At 43.8% G+C, this 24551-nt stretch overlaps 2 protein-coding genes across 12 annotated transcripts in view; one reads left to right on the plus strand and one right to left on the minus strand.

Annotated features, from left to right (window-relative positions):
- The window catches only part of RWDD4 (RWD domain containing 4), a 56883-nt gene extending 34404 nt beyond the window's left edge, over nt 1-22479 (minus strand). Inside the window, exons 1-4 of one of the 2 annotated variants that reach the window (XM_029583493.1) lie at nt 22263-22479; nt 9705-9785; nt 1425-1534; nt 961-1111 (exon numbers count right to left, since the gene is read on the minus strand). In XM_029583493.1, coding sequence (XP_029439353.1) covers nt 961-1111; nt 1425-1534; nt 9705-9785; nt 22263-22286 — 366 coding nt within the window. In that variant the 5' untranslated portion in view covers nt 22287-22479. The remainder of the gene's footprint in view (nt 1-960; nt 1112-1424; nt 1535-9704; nt 9786-22262) is intronic. The other variant, XM_029583420.1, reaches the window with a different exon arrangement.
- Nucleotides 22480-22640: 161 nt separating this feature from the next.
- TRAPPC11 (trafficking protein particle complex 11) overlaps nt 22641-24551 on the plus strand; it is a 203426-nt gene continuing 201515 nt past the window's right edge. For 2 of the 10 annotated variants that reach the window (XM_029582911.1, XM_029583073.1), the window contains exon 1: nt 22901-23153. The gene's annotated coding sequence lies outside the window, so the exon portion shown is untranslated. The other 8 variants (XM_029583298.1, XM_029582652.1, XM_029582739.1 and 5 more) reach the window with 8 other exon arrangements.

Genomic DNA, 24551 nt, shown 5'->3' on the forward strand with positions numbered 1-24551 from the left:
CTTCTTGGGTCTCCCATGCCTGCCCTGCAGAAGGGCTTCATGCACAAGTAGCACTGACTCTGGGGAAAAAGGGATAGCTGGCCATGAACTCCCCCCATAGGAGGAGGCCCCAAACCAACACGAGACAGCTCTTGGAGGGGGCCTGCCAAGGAAGCAAAGCTCAATAGAAATGGTGACAGGCTCTCCCCTCTCCTGAGCTTGTTACACTTAAAATGCCCAAACAATCTCAGGGTCTTTCTCCAGCCACAGCAACTTGCACGCTGACCCCCTCCAAAGCTCCTGTGCCAGGGACCCTTGCTATATAGGCCACCCATGCTTTCACCATCTCCTGCATTGCACTCACACTATGGGCTAGCAGAACAATTCCAGCATCGGCCTCCATGTGTGCAGCACTCCCTAGGGATTCTCTCAAAACAGCCGTAGCGGCCATGAAAATCCAAGCTAGTCTGCGCAGTTGATCCTCTCGGCCCTACTTTAATTTATTTTTTAAAACTTCATTGGTTATCCTTGCTTAATGCAAAGGCCACTTAAACAAGGAGAGGAGAGGACCACAGCCCATAATACTGGAGGAGAAGAAAAATCGGTAGGCCACAGGCCCTAGAGGAGAATTTTAACTCTAAAGGGGCTGGAGCCTCTCATGGTCTCAGAAACCCCAAGACTTCCTGAGTCTACTTCTTCACTCCTTGGGCTCTACTGGAACTTCCAAAGGATGGTGAAACGAGAGACCCCAAAACCTTTCACCAGTCCAGATACATTTGCATCTGCTAGAGACAGAGAAATAGTGACAAGGTTACTGTTGCACCAGCTCATGTATTGTGAGTGATATGACAGAAACTTGAAGTTCTGTCTCTACCAGCTAGCAGGGAAGTATAACCCACTCGCCTAGACTAGAATCGTAGGGTAAGGAAATAATTTTTAACAAGAAGGAAAAAAAAAGCAGAAAAGCAAAAGCACACTCACCAAAGTATTACTAAAAGGCTGGTGGTTCTCCATGAACTGCTCTCTGTTGTCCTTGGCATACTCAAACAATGTGTACGTCATGGCAGTGCCTAGGTTAGCTTCAACTTGTTCCAGTAATTTAACTAATATACTTTGCTTTATAGCTGGGGCTCTGTGAAGAAGTGCAAAAAGTGAGAACAATTGCTGTAGGCTCAGAGAAAACTGGGCCAAAGCATATGTATTTAAATTTCATGAACTGGCAAATGAAAGCCAACTTATCCTTATCGTAATATTCAATAAGCTATGACAGCAGTGTGCCTACCTGCACTGGCTTTCAGATATTCAATCACACCTGCTGTGCTGCAGGGAAGCTGGTTTAGTAGAAGTTCCTTTGCTTTCAAAATCATAGTTTGTTCAACAATTACAAATGAAGAAATTAAAAAAACAAACAGGTACGACAGCACGCCTGTGAAAACATCACTTACATACTATTGTTAAAGAAGGCATTCATAGATATCGTTGGTGCAGTTTCTGGGTACGTTTTCGGCCAGGAAACTTCTATTAGGAAGGCTTTTGGATCCCCATTATCTCCAACCTAAAGGAAATTTACAATTTAACATGAAATTGTTGTATCGTCCATTACAAGCAAAGAAATCACAAGCACGACACTGGTGCTGTCTCTAATCTCATTCACAGAGGTTTATGTATAGTGAGAGCCTTGGATAGTCAGATTTAACATGATCAGTCTCTCAACAGAACCAACATTTGTTAAAGTCTCAATTTTCAATGAGATTAATTGGAATAATGATCACCACCATTTCACATTAAACACTCTGGGCTGAACAGTGCAGTTTCACACAGTTTCCAATCAACTTTCTAGCCCATCCTTACTAAAGCACCAAGACCAAAATACATTACTGGATTATAAAATAGAAGATAAAAATAATGCATATGCATATCTATTTTATTACCTGCACCATAATTTATTTTGGGGGGGGGGGGGGGGAGGAGGAAGAAAACAGAACAGTGGGACACACTTTTCCTTGATATAGCAAACAAAAAAGAAATCTGCAACATTTCATTTTAACACCTAGATTCAAGTATCTTGACATCCTTCTGTTGGGTTTGAGAACAGCAAGCCAAGGTATGGACCCAGAAGACTGAACAGACTTGTGATCAGAATGCATCAGCCCACCGGTATACTGGGATAACACTGGTGGACCCCACACTGACAGCAGTGAAGGCAAGAAACCACTGCTCCTAACCCTGCAGCTGCTTCCCCAATCAGATGAAGCGACTTGTTGAGAAACAGCAGCTGCAGCTTGGTCACAAACCAGAAAATCCACTCTTCCTCCCCCCCCCCCCAACCATAATTGTGGCTGCAGCCCTGCTCTCCCTCTCCTCACCACCAGCAGCCCCCCTTCCCCAGAGGCAGATCCAGGAAGGTGTACTGGTGCAATCACAACCCTCCTTTGGAAGTGCAGTAACAAGTAGGGATGTGAATCGTGTCCTCGATCGTCTTAACGATCGATTTCGGCTGGGAGGGGGAGGGAATCGTATTGTTGCCGTTTGGGGGGGTAAAATATCGTGAAAAATCGTTAAAAATCGTTAAAAATCAAAAAATCAAAAAACCGGCACATTAAAACCCCCTAAAACCCACCCCGACCCTTTAAATTAAATCCCCCACCCTCCCGAACCCCCCCCCAAATAACTTAAATAACCTGCGGGTCCAGCGGCGGTCCGGAACGGCAGCGGTCCGGAACGGGCTCCTGCTCCTGAATCTTGTCGTCTTCAGCCGGCGCCATTTTCCAAAATGGCGCCGAAAAATGGCGGCGGCCATAGACGAAAAAGATTGGACGGCAGGAGGTCCTTCCGGACCCCCGCTGGACTTTTGGCAAGTCTCGTGGGGGTCAGGAGGCCCCCCACAAGCTGGCCAAAAGTTCCTGGAGGTCCAGCGGGGGTCAGGGAGCGATTTCCCGCCGCGAATCGTTTTCGTACGGAAAATGGCGCGGCAGGAGATCGACTGCAGGAGGTCGTTCAGCGAGGGTTCCGGCGCCTCGCTGAACGACCTCCTGCAGTCGATCTCCTGCCGGCGCCATTTTCCGTACGAAAACGATTCGTGGCGGGAAATCGCTCCCTGACCCCCGCTGGACCTCCAGGAACTTTTGGCCAGCTTGTGGGGGGCCTCCTGACCCCCACGAGACTTGCCAAAAGTCCAGCGGGGGTCCGGAAGGACCTCCTGCCGTCCAATCTTTTTCGTCTATGGCCGCCGCCATTTTTCGGCGCCATTTTGGAAAATGGCGCCGGCTGAAGACGACAAGATTCAGGAGCAGGAGCCCGTTCCGGACCGCTGCCGTTCCGGACCGCCGCTGGACCCGCAGGTTATTTAAGTTATTGGGGGGGGGGTTCGGGAGGGTGGGGGATTTAATTTAAAGGGTCGGGGGTGGGTTTTAGGGGGTTTTAGTGTGCCGGCTCACGATTCTAACGATTTATAACGATAAATCGTTAGAATCTGTATTGTATTGTGTTCCATAACGGTTTAAGACGATATTAAAATTATCGGACGATAATTTTAATCGTCCTAAAACGATTCACATCCCTAGTAACAAGCAGTGTAGATTCTCTCAAGCAGGGCTGAGCAAATCAACCAGTGGTCCATGCAAGCATGACCAGGTTGAGCTGCCGAGGAATCAGTCAATGAGAGGCCAAGCTACAGACTGACAGGCTTCCAGGTAAAGGCACACCCACCGGCAGGCCATGCACACTGAGCACACCTGGCAGAAAACGGAAGAAATGGAACGGTAAAGGTGATGAGGAGAAAGGCTGAAAAGAACAGAGGGGGGGGGGGGGGGGGGGGAAGAGAGAGGACACTGTGCTGCTGCCCCTCATAGTCAAGTCTATTTCAGCCAAGATCCAGCTGTGCGAAGATACTGCCAAGACCCAACTGCAGAGGCCACACACAAGTTTGTAGGTCAATAGGTTTTTATCAAGTAGCATTTTGGAGAGAGCTTACCCAAGTGTTTGCCTCCTTTGTCACTAGCCTATTTGAAAAAGCTTTCTAATATCAAAACCAACATCAATTTTTTTTTTTTTTTTTTTACTTCTGAGATTTTCATATGCATGCCCAACTCAAGGAAACTAAGTTTGAAGATGAATGGTACTGTAAATTAGATCTCCTTTCAAATATCCCATTAGGAGATGACAGAACTCCTCGTAAGAATTCATGTTGTCTTTTAGATGACAGTCTTTGAGCCACACAAAGTTAACTGGATCCAGTGCTTTACTGCCAGCATTTAAACTTCAAGAGTAATATCAAAATAAAGGGGTTAAATGCTACCATAAAAAGTGATCCTCAACTCATTATGCAATTATCAGCCTTTGTGTTAAAAATAAAAAATCGGCTCGTTGCCAACAGCACAAAGAGCAGTTGTGACATTACTTTAATCCCTCTCTGCTGCCATCTAGTGCAGGGGGGCCAACTCTGGTCTTCAAGAGTGACAAACAGGTCATGTTTTCAGGACATGCACAATGAATATGCATGAGATAGATCTGTACACAATGGAGGCAGAGCATGCAAATCTATCCCATGCATATTCATTGTGCATGTCCTGAAAACCTGCCCTGTGTGGGGCTTTAAGAACCACGGTTGACCCTTCCAATCTAGTAGATGAGAGAGAGAGTAGTATTTGCACAGTCAGGTTTTGCTACCATTGCACAGTCAGAAAAAGGATCTCCTTGACGAAACATGGAAGACTTATGTACCTTCATGGAGAGCTTCCTAACTCCCCTGAGGGACACAAGCAAGCCTCAAAATTTGTTTAGGGCCCCCAAGGACCAGAGTGGAAACCCTCTGCCCCAATATCCAAGGCAATAAAACACTGTGATATCTCAGGAAGAGGCTACAGGAATCCCATAGCCCGATTAGTTTCCCTGACCAAATCCAAGTACCGGGTATTGCATAATCTTTGCCACCCTCATTGCAGCAGCAACCAGAAATCTTTATAGAAACATGCAACATATTTAATCAGCATTTAAAACAGAATTAAACATAATAGTGTGCCCACCATTAGCTTGCAAAATGGCTTTAAAACAAGTGGGGTAACAGGGTTTTTTTCTGCTTGCTGCTGGAATTTTCAACAACATTTTGGCTTTCTTGAGACAATTTTAGTGGTCGATGTCACCAAATTCTGTAAAATACTCGTTGGCAGTCCTTCCCCATGTCCTCTGAACCCAGCTTTCGCTTCAACCTCATTTTTCCACAATCCACTTTTTCATAATAAAGGTTGCTCCAACATTATACGCATCATGAAATGCAATACGCTTAATATGGTCAATCTGTCACTATCATATGTTCCAGCCATAAATAATAAATTGAAGTTGTGTGTAAGGTACTGTTAAATTCCAAACTGAATGGCCTACAAAAAAGGCACAAAAATTATATTAGCAGGATAATCCAGTGGGATGCTGGCAGGCAAAGGTCATGCAACACTTGGTGCAAATTATTTTCATTAATTTCAGACTAAAAACTTTCCAGTTCTGTAATTGTTATAACTCAGATATTATTCATGTATCTGTTTAGCTTCATACAGCCTATGAACAGTGGAGTAGAGGAGTGGCGTGGAGGGAGGAATGACCTAGTGGTTAGAGCAGCAGGCTGAGAACCACTAGGTCAAGCCACGGTTTAAATCACGCCGAGACTCCTTGATACTGTGAGAGTAAGTCATACCATCTTGCATTGCCTTGGGCGCAAACTTTGGGCCTCATTTACTAAACAGTTTTCCCATACACACAGAATGGAAGAAAGCCACAGTAAACCAGGCCCTTACGCTGTAAGCCCTCTGGGGACAGAAAAATATTTTCAGTACCTGAATATAAAATTGCCTTGACCTACTAATAAAAAAGGCACAAGCTAAATCTTAATAAGTAAACAGCACAGAATCTGATATCACAAAATTCACAGGAGGAGCCTGCCGATACCTAAAATGATGCTATCATTGCTAAAAACAAACTTTTATAGAGAAAAAAACAACCCACAAAAAAACTTTGGGGAGACATGAAAATTCCAAAATGGCATACACTGGAAGACAGTCTGCTAAATGTATTCAGTTACTCAAAATGTTTAGATTTCCTTTAACTTTGTCCTTATAAAAATGTTACCCCCTGACAAAAGTGTAACCCCAGTTCCATCTTCGGCAAGGAAAAGGACACATTTGGGAGCTGCAGTGCATCAGCTACGTTGCTACAGGCCCTGGGGGTTCTTCAGTGGGGAAAAGCAAAACCTTTGTGGCCCCCCAGGGTCAGGACACATGCAACACTTTCTTCAGCCCTCCATATGTCCTTTTCCCCTGGGCTCTCCAATATCAGCTGCAGCAGCCACCAGAATCTGAACCACAATGGGCAGCTGATCCCTCTCCCCCATTTTTTTTCTAATTGATCTGCTATCCTGCTCAATGACTCCTTAAACAGGGAGGGAAGAGGACCATGAGGTTCAATATTTGAGGAGGCTGAGACCGAAGGGAGGGAAGAGAGTGGTCTCTGGAACGCCGGGGCTACAAGAGTCTACTTCATCACCCTTGGGCTCTAGCAAAACCTCCAAATGATGGTCAACTGGGAGCCCTCAAAATGCTTCACCAGTACAGATGTGTTTGCACCTGCTAGAGAGAAATACTGACAAGGCTTATTACTGCACCAGCTTTGTTACAGACCAAGCTGTGTTACACAAAATAAAACCATTTACTGATGTACTAGATGCAAATGAATAACTTGGCAGACAGTACACTTAAATCTGTGCAAGTCATACAAATAATAAAAATTCAACAATTCAATTGTTATGGCCACTGAAATTTGCAAACTCCTAGGTATTTCCCTGATGCAACCCTTGAATTAGAGAAGATCTCCCCCTCCTTAGCAGAAAAAGGAAATTAGGAAAAATGTTTCCAGCACTTGCAGTTGAGCTCCTGCCAATTCACTCAAACATCAACTTTCTAGTTAGTATATCCACAAGTCTGGAAGCGCTCCCTTTGACTCCTTCTAGTTGATCCACTTCTTTAGAAAAAGGAGGTAACTTTTCAGCAAAACTAAAGGTGCTAACTCTCCTTTCACAACCCTTTACAACTCTGGTCCTCCTGGTTTCCAAATTCTCTCTTGGGATCCTCATGAACCACAACTACACGCCTCTCCTGGATTCCCAAAAGATCCACTCTTGAGCCCTAGCACAACTCTAGGCACAGAGTCGGAAGGAAGGAAGAAGGAAGAACACGAGCCAAACTGGGCTCATGAGATTTATAGAAAAACACTCCTTGCAAGACACTTCCTACTGGGACATGTCTGATAACAACTATACCCTCTTCATTACATCATCATCAAGTACCTGAAGACACAGATATAATTAGTAAGGAACACTTTTGTGACACCCTTACATAAGTCTATGTTTTAGCCTGGAAAAACACAAATAATGCTTCTATAATCACTGAATACACTGGATAGTTCAGGGGTGATCAGGGAGATTGTTACATAGATTTGAACTTTGATACACAAGCTAACTTAGGTCCTCATTTACTAAGCACTCTCCCCATAGATACAGAATGGGAGAAAAACCTTTACAGATCAGGCCCTTATGTTGATAATGACCAAAACTCCCAAATGAGAAAGCAAAATTGCCTATGTAATGCATGGGCAAACATTTTGGCCCAAGGACCACATTAACAGCCCTGCCTAAACAGAAGGTCACTGTCAGAGAGAGTTCCCGGTGAGGGGGGTCCCTTTGACAGCGCAATGTTGTTGTTATAGGCTCACAAGGCCTATAACAACAACATTGCTTCTGCCAGCCCAAAGATTTCACTTCCTCTGAACTGCGGGCCACAATACTTGTGCACAGGCTGTAGTTTGCCCACCCTGACCTATATGAAATGAATTTGTCATCTCAGTTCACTTCCCAGTGGACAGCTGTTCATATCGCTAAAACCATCATCACAATTTGGCATTAATGCATGCTGTATTGGCAGTGCCAGCAGATAAGAATAATTCCATATCCATGGATTAACATTTGTAAGTACTTCTCTGGAAACAGAGTTAAGGAACATTGGCAAAGCCAGCGCATACAATTTCATGTCTAACTATACTAGTCAAAAAAACAAAAACAAAAAAAAAGGCAGTACACTCAAGACATTTAAAATAAATAAGTAAATAAATGCATAAACCTGTGCGCTACGCTGGGCGCACTTTATTGCATTGTTCCACTGTTTTCTTTACCTTACCTTGCTGGTGGCACCCTTTGCATAAAAGGTGCACTGATGTGGCACTATCTTATATACCAGAAAACACAGATTCAATTTCCTCTTTCCTACCCAAGGTAATCAACTAACATCACAGTGAGCATGTCTGATGCTATAGTTTGAGTCTGCTTAGGAATATATATAGGTTTATGCATGGTTGGATGTGCATTTTGAATGTGCTAGACTAGCACCTGATGGAATACGATTAACTATTCCAAATGTGTAGCCGATAGCATTCATCACATGTAAATTCCATGTAGATGAGGCTATTAGCTGCTATTACCCACCGATGCAAACAAAAAAAATAAAATAAAAAATCAATCTCTGGGTGCCCTATGATACTTTACCGCAGCAAATTTAACTCCAGTCCTAGAGGTGGCATTAAGCCAATTCACGAGTCGTTAGTATTGTTGTGACACAAATTTACTGCTTGTGGTGTTTAAAAGTAAAGGATTACGGGCTTGATTTAAAAAACAAAAAAAAAAAACACACCAAAGTTCTGGATGCACAATGTACACAATGTTGCAAGGGGCGCTTAGATATGGGCATCCAGCAACCTCAGCAAAAAAAAAAAAAAAAATCGGCCTGGAGCAGGATAAAAAGAGACACTCATATTGAGTGCCGGTTTCAATTGGGGGTGCCCAATACATTTGAGGCTAGGGTCGCACAATTCTTCCCTAGCAGGTCTTTTTTTACGCGGCCCCTTATTTACGTACTACATCGGATGCCCAGGAGATGTGGCTGTGTGTGCGTTAGGAAAACGGGCACTCAATACAAAACGCCCGTCTTATTGCATCAGCCAATTTACTGGTGGCAGCCACCTGCATGTAAGGCAGACTGGCCCAAAAGCAGAGATTTTACTAGTACTCATGTTTCAAATGTTGAGAAATAGCCTGCTTCCTCTCACAACTCTCCCTCCTCAGCTTCTCAGGTCTGCGAGTTCTCCTTTCCTCATGTCTTTGCTCTGAGCTCCAGTTTTTTTCCATCTCCCTATTTAGCTCCATCTCTTTCTTCCTTCCCTCCCACAGCCTCTATTTTGCAAATATTGTGGTGGTCTGTACTGGCAGAAAACACTGCTCTTAAGCGTTGCTGCTCTCAGAAACTCCCATGGCCTATTGTTTAGGAACCCTCACACTGATAACCACTGCTTTAGTTTTCAGGTACCACTGGTGTGCTGGCAAATCTAAATTTTGTGACCAGGGCAGGAGAAAGTAGAAGTTTACAGTACTGGTGTCTGAGCTGTAATCATTCTGTAGATAAATGGGGGAATTTGGTTCTCAATGTTAGCAATCAAGTAACATTCATCAACCCTCCATTCACTACAAAAATTAAAAATGGATTTAAAAAAAAAAAAGAAAAGCTTTAAAATCTGATGTCTACCAAATTATTAGATCGACAGCACTAAAGTGCTCAGACAAAGCCTTCTCCTGCCTTTAAAATTTAGGACAATGCTAAGCTACTCCCTTACTTATGAAGTTTACAGAGCCTTACCCTGTACTGAAAGTCTACAGGACCAAGTTCTTTGAAGCACTCATCTCCTTCATAAATGGAACGCAGTGCTTCCAACTCCATCTGAAATCAAACGGAAACACATGTATCACCATCATACACACAAGTAATGTTTTAAAACAAAACTCTTCATCATCCAGCTTTGGGAGTTGGACACTAAAAGTGGCACCTCTGAGAACTGAGTAGGGCAGTGCCCCTAAATTTAGACACCTAAAAATTGGTCATGGAAAGTGACAGGGGCAGGCTGAGGGAAATAAGTTAGGCACTTAAAGTCCATTTTTAGCAATAGGATCCTAACTTGGCCAGCCAAATCTAGGCACTACAATGATGGGTCTAGATCTGGCTGGCCAGCACTCACCAATTCTTCTTCCCACCCACTGAATAAAGAAAGCAGCCTGGGGCCCCAACAGCTCTCATGATCCTCCTGCTACTCATCCAAATAAAGAAACCACCACGGGGCCAACACTCCCTTGAAGAGACACCCTCTCTCTCCGCTGTTACCCTTACAGAACGCCTTTCCTGCACTGGAAAATGAAGAAACCCCAGCAATAGCATATGAAGTGTGATATGTGAAAGGGGAGGAGTCACCCAATGCACCCAGAAGCCCTCCAACAGGATCAAATACCATAAAAGAAAGCTTATGTTGGGAGACTCAGAGTAACCAATTTGGGAACTCACTTTGATGGTGACCCAACAGTTAAATACCTTCCAGGATCCTCAGCCAGTAGAAATGCCAACCTAGATAGTCAAAACAATTTTGGAAGAAAGTAGGGACTCTGATATCAATGTTACCATCCATCTGGGGACCAATGACCTCGCTAGAAATAGTGCCCATAAAGGACAGAATGGACTTCCAAAATCTAGGGGAGAAGATTAGTCACATGGCAAAAACTATTGCCTTTTCAGAAGTATTAAATGCTCATGGAAAAGGCAAGGAAAGGAAAGCGTATGCCATATAGATATTTTCAGCTCCTGGCATAAAGAAAGTGGTTTTGGATACACTGGAGGCCGGGGGCATGTATGGAGCATTTATATGGGAGGGATGGCTTACATTTGTCTGTATTATGAAAAAGTCTAGCTAGAAAATGAAAGTATGTATTTTGAACTATTTTGTTCAAAATACATACTTTCATTTTCTAGCTAGACTTTTTCATAATATAGTATTTATCATAGTGTCTGGCACCATCTGGATTTATTATTTTGAGTATTGTTACATTTGTCTGTGGCAGGAAAGAGGATGCTAAGTGAGAAACTCAGATCATACATTAAACAGGCATTTAAACTAGACAGCAGGGGGGTGGCAGGAAGTGGCCACCCCCAAGTAAAACAGGAAGTGGGAAGAGAAGGTAAGAATCAGTTCAAAATGGCAGAAAAGGTGACTAGGAATAGCAAGTGGAAAGCTATAATCACAAACGCCCGCAGTCTGGGCAATAAAATCCCAGACCTGCAGGTCCTAACTGTGGGGGTGGACTTGGACATTGTTGCTGTTATGGAGACACGGCTCACCGATTCTTCTGATTGGGATACTGCCATCCCAGGCAGTAACTTGTTTAGAAAGGACAGAGGACAGAAAAGGTGGAGTAGCTGCTATTTATGCAAAAAAATACCAAACCAAAAACCCCACCCACAATACGAAGCAACTGAATTGCAAGGGGCATTCCATTTTTACTGGTGTGATCTTCCTCAAACAGAAGAACTGGGCAGAGATTTGATCCAAAAGGAGGTGTCTGACAAAATAAAGAAAAAAAAAACAGCATTCAAGCAGCATAAAGGATCCCAAAAAGAGGAGCACAGGGAAGAATATTTGGTGAAGCGGAGGGAAACTAACAAAGGAATCAAGAAAGCGAAAGATCAAGCAAAAGAAAGCATTGAAAAAAGGTAAAAAGTAACAAACATTTTTCAGATATATCAGAGAAAGAAGGCAGGCCCAAAGTAGCATAATGAAACTGAAAAGTGACGAGGAGCAATCTGTGGAGAGACGAAGAAATGGCAGAAATATTGAATAAATATTTCAGTTCGATGTTCACTAAGACGACCCTGGTGAAGGACTGTTGCTGGTTGACAAGACCATAGATGAGGATGGGGTAAACGAAACTGTTTACAGAAGAGAATGTATAGGATGAGTTAAGTAAAATGAAAGTCGACAAAGCTATGGGACCAAAAGAGGTACATCCCAGGATACTGAGGGAGCTCAGAGATGTGCTGGTGGGTCCGCTGAAAGGCCTGTTCAATAGATCATGGGATTTCTGCAAGACTTTTGATACGGTCTCGCATAGGAGGCTTGTGAATAAAATGATAATCTTGGGAGTGAGTTCAAGGTGGTGGCATGGGTTTGAATGATAGACAGCATGTAATGATAAATGGAACCAACTCTGAAGAAAGAACAGTGTTAAGTGGAGTGCTACAGGGATCGGTTTTGGGACCAGATCTGTTCAATATCTTTGTGAGCGACCTGGCGGAAAGGATAGAAGGTTAAATTTGTCTATTTGGGGATGATACTGAAACCTGTAACAGAATGGACACGCCTGAAGGAGTGGAGAGAATTAAGTGATTTAAGAAAGCTTGAAGAGTGGTCAAAGATTTGGCAGCTGGGATTCAATGCCAAGAAGTGCAGAGTCATGCATCTGATGTGCAGCAATCCAAAAGAGCTGTATGTGATATGCGGTGAAAGACTAATGTGCACAGACTGTGAGAGGGACCTTGGTGTGATAGTGTCTGGTGATCTGAAGGCGGCAAAGCAATGTGACAATCCGATAGCTAAAACCAGAAGAATGCTGGCTGCATTCAGAGGGGAATAAAAGTAAGGAAAAAAAAAAAGGGGGAGGTGATCATTCTTTTGTACAGGTCCTTGGTGAGGCCTCACCTGGAGTAATGAATGCAGTACTGGTGCCTGTATTTCAAAAAGGATAAAGACAGGATAGAGGCAGTCCAAAGAAGAGCGACCAAACTGGTGAGGGGTCAGCATTGGAAGACTTATGAGGAAAGGCTGAAGGAACTGAATATGTACACCCTGGAAGGAAGGAGGTGCAGAGGAGATATGATACAGCCCTTCAGAGGTCACGAAATGAAACTCAAGGGAGGACTTCTCAGAACCAATATCATGAAATATTTCTTCACTAAGAGGGTGGTAAATGCCTGAAATGCCCTTCCAGAAGAGGTGGTGAAGACGAAAACAGTGAAGGAATAAACACTGTGGATCCCTAAAAGCTAGAGGATGGAATTAAAAAAAAATAAAAAAAAATGAGTGCATGGGGTAACTTGCTGGTGTGGAGTTTGCTACCCTTAACAAACAACAATATCAAAGCTTAATGCAACTCCATCATTGCTCTCTGCTTCAACAGCAGTGGGAAAAGGGGAATTGGATTCAGATAGCAACCAAAGAGAGCCCCAACTTTTATGGTATGGGAAACAAACATGGGAGTAACTTGCTGAGGCGGGTTTTACTACCCTTAATCATTAAGCCTGATACTTTTGATCCAGCTCCATCATTGCTCTCTGCTTCCACGATAGAGGTTAGGGAAAACTGGATTTGAACAGCATCCGAGGGCCCTGACTTTTACGGTCTGGGAAACTGATAAACATGAGGATAGCCTGCACAGTGCAGCAGATAGTGGCATAAGCTTGCTGGGCAGGATGGGTGGATCATTTGGTCCTTTTCTGCAGTCATTTCTATGTAAACCCTATCTAACGGTGCTAAAGTGATACATCCAGCCCTGTACAGATGTATTTTTTATGTTTAGCTCATGCCTTTTTTTTTTTTTTTTTTTTTTTATTGGTAGCTCAAAGTGGGTTACATTCAGGTACAGTAGGTATTCCCCTATCTATCTGAGGGCTTACAATCAAAGAGGATAACTTTCAAACAACTACTTGCAGCGGCACATGCATTTGGCTGTGCCTAGTTTTACCACTGTATTTTATAACGTGCTTATTATAAAATACGTGTATTTAGGCCAACATGTGAATACATACAGTGCATTGAAACCACATATTTCAATGCATTGAACACATGCTTTACCCACCTCTCAAAAATATGTGTGCAAAAAAAAACAAAACACCACTCTAATAAGTTGGGATTTACATGTATAAACTGGTGTATTTTAAACACACACATTGACTGACATTATTCGGACCGCCCGAGTCTCTAGATGCTTGGCAAACTGCAAGCACGCTAACCAAATCGCCCATGCTTCCAACCTGATGTTACACTGCCGTTCCTCTATATTTCAGCGACTTTGCACCATCAACTCCTGACAGTGAGCCTCCCCAGCTCAGAAGGCTCACATCTGTAGTGAGTACCAATCAATCCGGCGTCTCCAGGGAAACTCTCTTCCTGAGATGATCCGCATGTAACTACCAGTTCAACTGAGACCTCCCCTTCAATGGAAGGAGCAGCCTCACTAGATATTTCTGCGACTGTGGGTTCCAGTGGGAAAGCAACGTGCGCTGAAGAGATCCCTTGCCCAGGGAACTACTTCCAAAGCAGCAGCCATCAATTCCAGGACCTGCTGATAAGACCACATGGTTGGGCGAATAGTGTTCATCAGGATTCAAACTCGAGCCATTCACCTTTGGATTTGGGTCTCTGGCAGAAACACTCTGCCTGCTTAGTATTGAAGCAAACCCCCGAGATACTCCAGAGTGAGTCAGCTGCAAATTTGTGTTGACCAGATTCACCAACCAGCCTAAGTCCAGCAACAAAACCACCTTGAGAGAAGCACAAAGACTGTCTTCCACACTCTTCATTCAAATCAACCAGTCGTCCAGATAGGGGTGAACTAAAATGCAGTCTTTGCATAGGCCATCGCTACCACCACCACCATGACCTTGGGAAAGGTCCTGGGTGCTGTGGCCAGTTCAAAAGACAAGGTCTGAAACTGGTAATGACGATGAAGAATGGCAAACCGAAGGAACCGTTGATGTTCCTGGCGAATGGGATATGCAGATATGCCTCTGTCAAATCCAGAGATGCGAGGTATTCCTCTGCTTGAACTACCAATTTGACAGATCGCACAATTTCCGTTCTGAATAGCACAACTCACAAATGATGACAGATACCCTTGAGATCCAGTATGGTCGAAAAAACCCTTCCTTCTTGGGTACAACAAAATATTTTAAACAACCTGTATTTTGTTGTGATTCAGGAATAGAAATTACTGCTTTCAAGTCCAACAGTCTTTGAAACGTAGCTTCTATTTCTACCCTCTTCTGAGGGGAGCTGCATGGCGATATAAAAGTATCTGGAGGAATGCGAAGAAATTCTAGAGCATACCCATTTCGAACCACTTCAAGGACCCCTGGATCCTAAGTAATCTGGACCCACCTGTGATAAAAGTGAGATAGGCGTTTACCTATCTCCTGCACCAACAGGTGATCTCACAAATCCTCATTGAGCAGATCGAGGGGCTCCACTACCGGAGCCCGCATCCTTTCGAGGCCCTCAGCAGCAAAAAGGACTGAGATTTATGGTAGGGACGGGATCTTTGGGAAGAACCTCCCTATACGGTTGAAAACGCTGGTAGTATCGAGAGAGAACATTTGTTCAAAGTCTGGGAAACTGGCTTCTTATCCTCTGGTAGGTGAGAGACCTGGGTATCTCCTCATTTACTCACCATTTTCTCCAATTCACTGCCAAACAAAAACGAACTCTTGAAGGGCAGCTTGGTAAGATTGGACTTCGAAAAAGTATCTGCCGACCAGTTGCACGGGCACAGCTGTCGCCTGGCTGCAATCACAGAAGGTGCTCCTCTGGTGGCTGTGCGAACCAGGTCACAGCCCGCATTAGCTAAGAAGGCAGCCTCTGGCTCTACTATAAGTCTGTTATTGGAAGCAGCGCTAACAGATACTTGAGAAAGACGCAAGACAGTTAAGGCAACAAGAAGCAATTTGTAAATTCATTGCCACTGCCTCAAAGGCTTGCTTTAGGATAGCTCAATTCTTCTATCCTGAGCATCCTTCAGAGCTGCACCCCTCCTGTACCGGAATGGTGCAAGGGGGTGACAGAACAAACCAAAGCATCCATCTTAGGGAAACGCAACTGCTCTTTGGCCTGTGGATTCAAGGGGTATAAACCTGCCAAGGCGCTCCCTCCTTTAAAGGACACCTCTGGCACACTCCATTCCAGATCAAGCAACTCGAATTGCATCCAAGAAGGGAAGGAAACAAGGCCTTACTTAGGGTGACCAAAATGGGGTCCTTCTTCGAAGCTCAGCAACTCCTCTCTGTAAAAGAAATGGAGAAGAGTTCTATGCAGCTCCAAATCTGGGGGTAATCTCCCCTTCCTCACCAGGAGAGCTTCCACCATCCTCATTGTGCTATCTTGATCTACTTGCATTTGAACCTTGTCAGGCTGTGCTGCGCCACGGTGCTTGATTGTGGTGGTAGGCACAGGAGAACTCAGAGCACACAGACCTGAACAAGTAGGTAATGGAGACTCAGAAGACCGCCCCTCTAGAAATGTCTGTAACCCCTGGAGGAATTCCACCCAGGAAAAGGATGGGTCCATTCCAGACCCTATAGGCCTGAATCTGACATCCTGAGCGCGAGTTTCTCCTGACAACTCAGACCATGTATCAACCAAAGGAGGGACACCTGTGTCGTGTTGCCCTCTGTCCCACACCCTCAGACCGAGGAGATGGACCATTGTCAGCAAAATCGGAAGTAAATCCCCATGAGCATCCAGGCAGTGCTGAAATAGGCTTGAAGAAAGCTCCTGCTGTATTGCCCTGATGTGACATTCAGCACAAATAGATAAGCGCTTCGACTCCTGTCGTTGGTGCCATGTTTGTACTGAGCTCAGTCAGGTATAGGCCCACGCCCAGAAAAAGAAAAAGTGGCCTGGTATTTGCGCATAAAAGCCGTGCCTTAAGCGAGTGCATCCAGGTACATGCACTTAGACTGCTTGTGCAAAGTGTATGTGCAAACCAAGCATCCATAAACACACTCAAGGAATGCCCAAATCTAGGTGCCCTAGAGAAAAGGACGCCCAATCTGGACGTACAAGATGTTCTTCCAAGAAGTCACGCACACATGCCCAAGTAGGAGACACAGAAATGGATGCCCAATGTGCAGGTGTGCGCCGGCAGCACACAGTGAAAAACGTGCAAAATCACCCTTACGACCTACCAAGCCCCAACCAAGGAGAAGCCTGAGAGCTGGGCCCACCAAAAGGCTGCTTAATCCACTGTGCCTGAACTCCCCAGAGACGTGAGTGGGAAGGCTGAATACAGAGCAAAAAGAAACCTAGTAGCAAAACTCTCTTCCTTCTCCTGCTATTTTTTCTTTATAAAGTAAACGTTTTACCTGAGCTCAGCCCTCCCTGGCTGAGAGCAGGAAAGGGTTCTAGCTGGGGGGGGGGGGGGGGGGGGGGAAGGGAGAAAGCCTTAACCGCCGAGCCTCTCTTGGCCTGCAACTGCTAATTAAATTTTAAGTCAATGCCATCCCAGGCTACCAGACTGAAGGTACTCTACTGAGGAAAGCACCTAACTGTATCACCTCAGGAGGCAAGCGGTGCTATATAAACGTCCCGTCTTTCTGTCTCCTTTTGCACTTCTTTCTTCCTTTCTTGCTCACAGGCAATCCCCCATAGGGAAATGCATGCCCACCATCTGCTGGAGATGGAGAATATAGGCTGGCTGATGTCAGGGTGGGACTATATATTTATATCTGACATCAACTTTTGCTCCATCTCCATCTGCTGGCAGAGCTGCATAACCCACTGGTGGGGACTGACCTGCAAGAATGCAGAAGAAGTTCCAGTTTTCCAAAGTCCTACAGACAAATTATTGACAACATTTTGAACCCTGAAGAAGCAAACAATTATGACAGATGAGCAACACCAGAGAAGACTATGGATGAGATTATATCAGAAATTCTATATTATTCAGCAAGAAATCATGCAGATGGATAGGCTACAAGAAAAGCTTATAAAAGAGATGCCTAGTTGAATTAAGCAGAAAAAAATGTCATTATTTAGAAAGGAATCAAGCAGTCAGTGTGCAGCAGTCAAGTGTAACACCAACAATGACCAGCCTGACACTTTGGGAGCCAGCTTTGACGAGCTCTCTGGCACAATCATTAATGCAACAGATTTCCCCTACCCCAGAGGGCACTTACTATTGATGGTATTATGTGCAAGTTGACTCAAAACACTTTCTATGAACAGCAAAACCTCCCTCTCTGGAGGTTTTAAGTGGTGTACCGCAAGGATCAGTGTTGGGACCGGTCCTGTTCAATATATCTGTGAGCGACATTGCGGACGGGATAGAAGGTAAGGTTTGTCTTTTTGCGGATGACACTAAGATCTGCAACAGAGTGGACACGCTGGAAGGAGTGGAGAGAATGAGACGGGATTTAAGGAAGCTGGAAGAGTGGTCGAAGATATGGCAGCTGAGATTCAATGCCAAGAAGTGCAGAGTCATGCATATGGGGAGTGGAAATCCGAATGAACTGTATTTGATGGGGGGAGAAGGGCTGATGTGCACGGAGCAGGAGAGAGACCTTGGGGTGATAGTGTCTAACGATATGAAGTCTGCGAAACAATGCGACAAGGCGATAGCAAAAGCCAGAAGAATGCTGGGCTGCATAGAGAGAGGAATATCGAGTAAGAAAAGGGAAGTGATTATCCCATTGTACTGGTCCTTGGTGAGGCCTCACCTGGAGTACTGTGTTCAGTTCTGGAGACCGTATCTACAAAGAGACAAGGACAAGATGGAGGCGGTACAGAGAAGGGCGACCAGGAAGGTGGAGGGTCTTCATTGGATGACATACAAGGAGAGATTGAAGAATCTAAATATGTACTCCCTGGAGGAAAGGAGGAGCAGGGGTGATATGATTCAGACTTTCAGATACTTGAAAAACTTTAATGATCCAAAGACAACGACAAACCTTTTCCGTCAGAAAAAAATCAGCAGAACCAGAGGTCACGAGCTGAGGCTCCAGGGAGGAAGACTAAGAACCAATGTCAGGAAGTATTTCTTCACGGAAAGGGTGGTGGATGCCTGGAATGTCCTTCCGAAGGAAGTGGTAAAGTCTAAAACTGTGAACGACTTCAAAGGGGCGTGGGATAAACACTGTGGATCCATCAAGTCTAGAGGGCGTGAATAAAGAGGAGGCAGCAAAACACTGCACGGAGCGGCAGTAGCCACAGAGGCATTCAAACACCACACGGAGCGGCAGTAGCCACAGAGGCATTCAAACACCGCACGGAGCGGCAGTAGCCACAGAGGCATTCAAACACCGCACGGAGCGGCAGTAGCCACAGAGGCATTCAAACACTGCACGGAGCGGCAGTAGCCACAGAGGCATTCACGGAGCGGGATGCCAGTGGCCAGTAGTTGGTGTTCCACCTTCACGGAGCAGAAGGATGGAGGGCTGCTATCTCCAAAAAAAACAAACAAAAAAATAAAAACAGGGGTGGGTAAGAGTATGGGGTAAGGGTGTGGCCTACCTATTACAGCAGTTACTACCCCTAATTGAGCTGGACGTTCACTTGGATGCAGATACGGCGCTGCCCTCTAAATTGGTGGTGGGATGGAGGGGAATTAGGGCTGGAGGGTACTGGAAGCCAATAGTAACAGGTGGGAGAGAAAAAAAAGGGGAAAAAAAATGGATAAAGTGCGTAGCTTGCTGGGCAGACTAGATGGGCCATTTGGTCTTCTTCTGCCGTCATTTCTATGTTTCTTTAACAAAGGAATAATTCCCATTATCTGGGAGCAGTCTTGGTCCTGACCATTCCAGATAAAAGCAACTCTACTCTACTGCATTCAGAAAGTTTTACAATAGTCTCATGTCTACCTCCCTCCTATAAAACTTGCTCCATCTCCGAGTAAAATGTGGCAGAACAGTACATTATCTAATAAAATTTAGCATAAATCTTGACAATGTTCAACAATGGGATGGATCTGTAAGCACAATCTGATATCCTTCACAGATTTAGGCAGCAAGGCTATGCATGCTAATTTCAAATGGGGGGACTTGTATGGCTCAACCAAAACTACCATACACTTGCTGGGCAGACTGGATGGACCACTGGTCCTTTTCTGCTGTCATTTCTATGATTCTGTGTTATGTATCATTGATTCTGCCAACTTTTCCCCATTTAGCAGCCCACTGAGGAGATTCACAACATAAAACTGTACCTGATAGACTAGCTCCAGTAACTTATTAACTTTAAATGAACTGACAGCAGTTACCAAGTCAGATTGTTATGTTCTAACATATCAGAAAATTGTTGACAAGTTAGGGTACCTTACCTCATCACTACAGTATTTTCAGTTGTAGCACTCAGAGGTTACCAAAATTTACATAAAATATTTTGCAATATTTAGTTTAATGTATCATCCCTCCCTCCCCATCTATAATGGCTGTAATAGTTCCTATGTGCATTTTTAACTTACTTTTAAAAGGAAGAAAAATAGCTTTATGAGATTGCATTGCGTGCTTATACCATACCTAATAAATTGTGTTTGATGTCCTACTGGCACCAAATTTTCAAGACATGTCAGGTGGTTTCTGACTGGGATATTTTTTGGAGAGATCCATACATGCATGCATGTATGGATCCATACATGCATGCATGGAGCCTACATTCTGCATGCATGCATGCATGCAGAATGTAGGCTCCATTAATTATGCATAGAACATCTTGTTTAAATATAAAGCCAAGAGCCTATTTATTCACTTTGCCATAGAAAATGTGTTTTACACATAGCAGTGCAAACTGAATTTTTGCCATTTGGAGATTTTGCAGTTCCCCACTTAGCTCTATATCTAGAGGAAGAAATGATGCACTTCAAGGCTGTTGTCGAAGTCATTTAGTCACTCATTGAAAAAGCTTGCACAAATTACCACAAAGAAATAGACCATAACATTTCTAATGGAAAATAATAGCTAAGTGGGGAACTGCAAAATCTCCAGATGGCAAAAATTCAGTTTGCACTGCTATATGTAAAACACATTTTCTATGGCAAAGTGAATAAATAGGCTCTTGGCTTTATATTTAAACAAGATGTTCTATGCATAATTAATGGAGCCTACATTCTGCATGCATGCATGCGTGCAGAATGTAGGCTCCATACATGCATGCATGTATGGATCTCCCCAAAAAATGCATGCATGTATGGATCCATACATGCATGCATGTATGGATCCATACATGCATGCATGTATGGATCTCCCCAAAAAATATCCCAGTCAGAAACCACCTGACATGTCTTGAAAATTTGGTGCCAGTAGGACATCAAACACAATTTATTAGGTATGGTATAAGCACGCAATGCAATCTCATAAAGCTATTTTTCTTCCTTTTAAAAGTAAGTTAAAAATGCACATAGGAACTATTACAGCCATTAGAGATGGGGAGGGAGGGATGATACATTAAACTAAATATTGCAAAATATTTTATGTAAATTTTGGTAACCTCTGAGTGCTACAACTGAAAATACTGTAGTGATGAGGTAAGGTACCCTAACTTGTCAACAATTTTCTGATATGTTAGAACATAACAATCTGACTTGGTAACTGCTGTCAGTTCATTTAAAGTTAATAAGTTACTGGAGCTAGTCTTTCTTTCTAAGCATTTTACCAAAATGCTCATCCAATCTCTTATCACTTCCTGCTTAGTCTACTGAAACCTGCTTATCAAAGGCTTCCCACTGACCCATCTTTCTCCACTACAATTTAATCAAAATTTGGCTGAATAACTTACCTTCCTTCAATGCTGCTATGATCACTTAAACCCCCTCTTTTCATCTTTCTAAATTGGTGCCCCATAAGTTTCTCTTATCTAAAAATGAAATCAATCAGCAGCTCATTACCTATTTTCTCTTCTTTCCTTACACTCTTCTTCCTTTATATCTAGCAAGTTGCTCTATGACCTTCTGCTCACTTCCAACTCCCAACTTCACATGTGTACACTTGGAATAAACTTCCTGATTTGGTGCATCATATTCCTTCTCTGGTCGCATTGAAATCCGATTTAAAAATTCACCTAGAGATTGCTTTAAAATCCTAACCACTTCTCTACAATAACGACCCTTCCCAAGGAATGGTGTACCATGGTTGTTTACCTTGACTAGACTGTAAGCTCCATGGGGTAGGGCCTGTCTCTAATGTTATCTGTACAACACTAGTATCGCTTTAAAGAAATAATAGTAGTAGTGTATTTATAATATCCATTATAATCATCGATAAAGTTTCAATTTCAACCTGAAACGCTAGAAAATAAAAATTAACAAGCTATAGAAAAATATCTTTAAAAACTGTAGGGAGCCTGGAATGAACTGTTCTTCCTTGACGTTTTGAAGTCATTTGTGAAATCAGCGTCAGTTATACAGACAGAACACCCGCAATAAAATTTGCTAAAGAATCTGGGAGGCCCATAGCTTCTTGTTTCCACCAGCACTGCATAAGGGCGAACAATGTAACCGCTTGGTAAAAATAAAATGATTTTCTCACGTATCTTAAAAACAGGGAGCATTTCAAGTACATTTAAATGGGGAAATGACACGTTGTGCGTATATGCCAGGGTTCTGGGTCACTCACCTCCTGGTCCTCATTAGCAGACATGCCTGGTCTCAGTGCTTCTGCCGCTCACCTCCCGGCCGCTGGTGTCCACGCAAGGAACCAGAGCCGCCCCCGGAGTGAACGACCTCCCACTCTCAAGGGCCGGCACCACCTCACCAACCTACAACCAAAACCATTCTCCTTACAACGCGCATGCGCTAAAAAGCCTTCTAGGAACCACACAGAATCCACGCCGAGTACCTTGCGTCACCTTTAGGCGTCACGCTCGCTCAACCTCTAGGTGCAGTGGGCAGGCGTCAACTGCTAGGCGACGCAGTCACACGTTCTGCCCTGTCTTTCTGATTGGCCCCCTTCTCCTTCCGATTGGAAGCCAAGCCCTTCTTTAGGGTCTTTCTTACTGGTCCATCGTGCCATCTTACGGCTGTTCTGATTAAAATTCAGGAGTCGGTTGGTTGGGAGGCAGAGCTTGTCTTTCGCTTTTGGGCTGCTGATTGGTGGCGAGAGTTATCAGTGAGAGAGTGTAAGTCCCTTCCTGTGACGTGTGAGGAAGTGAGAGGTTTTTGTGTGTGGCTTCGGCGGCTGCTGAAGGTATTGTGGTTCTGCTTCAGTTGATGTGGAGTGGCTTCTGGCCAGCTGTCAGTAAGTGAATGTGTGCACCGTCTCAGCTCTGTGATGCCTGCACGGTTTCTCGGCTTCCAGCGCCTACCGGAGTGTAAAGAACTCCATGCGTTTTGGGCAAGAAGAGGGTTTTAGTGGTTTCCCATCTTCCTCTGTCTGTGTTTTGCTTTCTCACTGCGGCGCTAAGCTGAAGGCCCTGCGGATAGGACCGGCTTTGTGATTTGTTCCTAAAGGATCCTAATAATGAAATAGGTCTTTATTAGTCGGGCTAATGATGGTACAAAAAAAAAGGTGATTATTTAAAATGTGGGTGAGTTGCAAAGTCTCACTAGGCTGTTGCACAAGCTTCAGCGAGCACTGAGCAGAGGATGCTGGGCCAGCACGTGAGTTCTTTGACCTCCTAGCAGCCCAGAAGGACTATTTTGCCACGCACTGTTTGAAACACTGGCTACATGTCGGTATATAAAAGCAAATAAATAAATAAAATAATAAATCAAATTTTTCAGCGCTCCTCATAGGGAACGCCTGTTAAATAATTTTGGCATGGAGGGAGAAAGGCATGACCTTATTAGTGTTGTTTCAAGGCTTGTGTTGAAGAGAATGGATCAGTTTCTAGTTTTGTGGATATACAATAAACCACATATAACCATACAGCTCTCCTGAGTATCCACAGTAACATGCTGAAGCAGGAAGGTGCATTCAACTGAGCACACCTTTCTGCAGGCAAAAATTAAAGTCTCATTCAATGTCAATGGGGAAAAAGGTTAAATAAGCCTTATACTGGTGATGTAGCAAGGAGTTTTGCACGCAGAACACACACATTAACAAACGGGAGTACTGCTTAGTGCCCTTGCATGGAAATTCCCTGCAAATAGGGGTATTAAGCATTACCCAGAGAAGCAGAGAGACTGCATCTAGCCAGCGTGCCTTTTTAGTACTGGAAACATATCCTGGTCAGAACTGGAGTTAGGTTTCCAGCACTATGAAAAAAATAGTTAAAAGATTTTTAAAAGTTAAAACATGGAAACTTTCTGGGTAGATGCTGGCAGCCACCACAATTTACCTGGATAATAACCAACAACCAGGTAAGTAGCTGTAGCAGCTGCCACTTACTAGTATAAGTCAGTACTTGTGACTATCTGGTGCAGTTTGCTCTCTTTGATTACTTATAAATTGATTTTGGAATACATTTTCTAAACTGTAAAAGTTCACTGCTACTTAGCCGGGTAAAGTACTTATCCGACTAAGAAATGGCAACCTGCAGGAGATAGCTGTGTAAGTACTGATTTATGCATCTATTTGGCTGCTGTTTCCTGATGCCAAATACATTTTAACTTATGCTTCTATTTGTGGCAGTGGCAGCTGTCACCACTTACCTGGATAGTTTGTCATGCTCTCCATCCCTTTTCCTGGTTAAAATGTGTATTCGACCTGTGCCAACTGTGCATTTTACACTCTTTTTTTTTTTTTTTTTTTTTTTTTTTTTTTTTTAACCCTGATGCATTATATCATTAGCTTACTGTATTGAGAGTTAAAAAAAAATCTTGGTGTTAAAAATGTGTGCTGAAAACCAGCATTATTTCATCGGTCTCTAAGAATGATTCCTGCCTTACAGACTTTATATCTACTCCAGGGGCAACCAAGAGGTGAGACTAGCAGTATATTTCTGCCAGTTTTAATTTCCATAAT

This window comes from Rhinatrema bivittatum, chromosome 1, assembly GCF_901001135.1.
Source record: "Rhinatrema bivittatum chromosome 1, aRhiBiv1.1, whole genome shotgun sequence".
NCBI lineage: Eukaryota > Metazoa > Chordata > Amphibia > Gymnophiona > Rhinatrematidae > Rhinatrema > Rhinatrema bivittatum.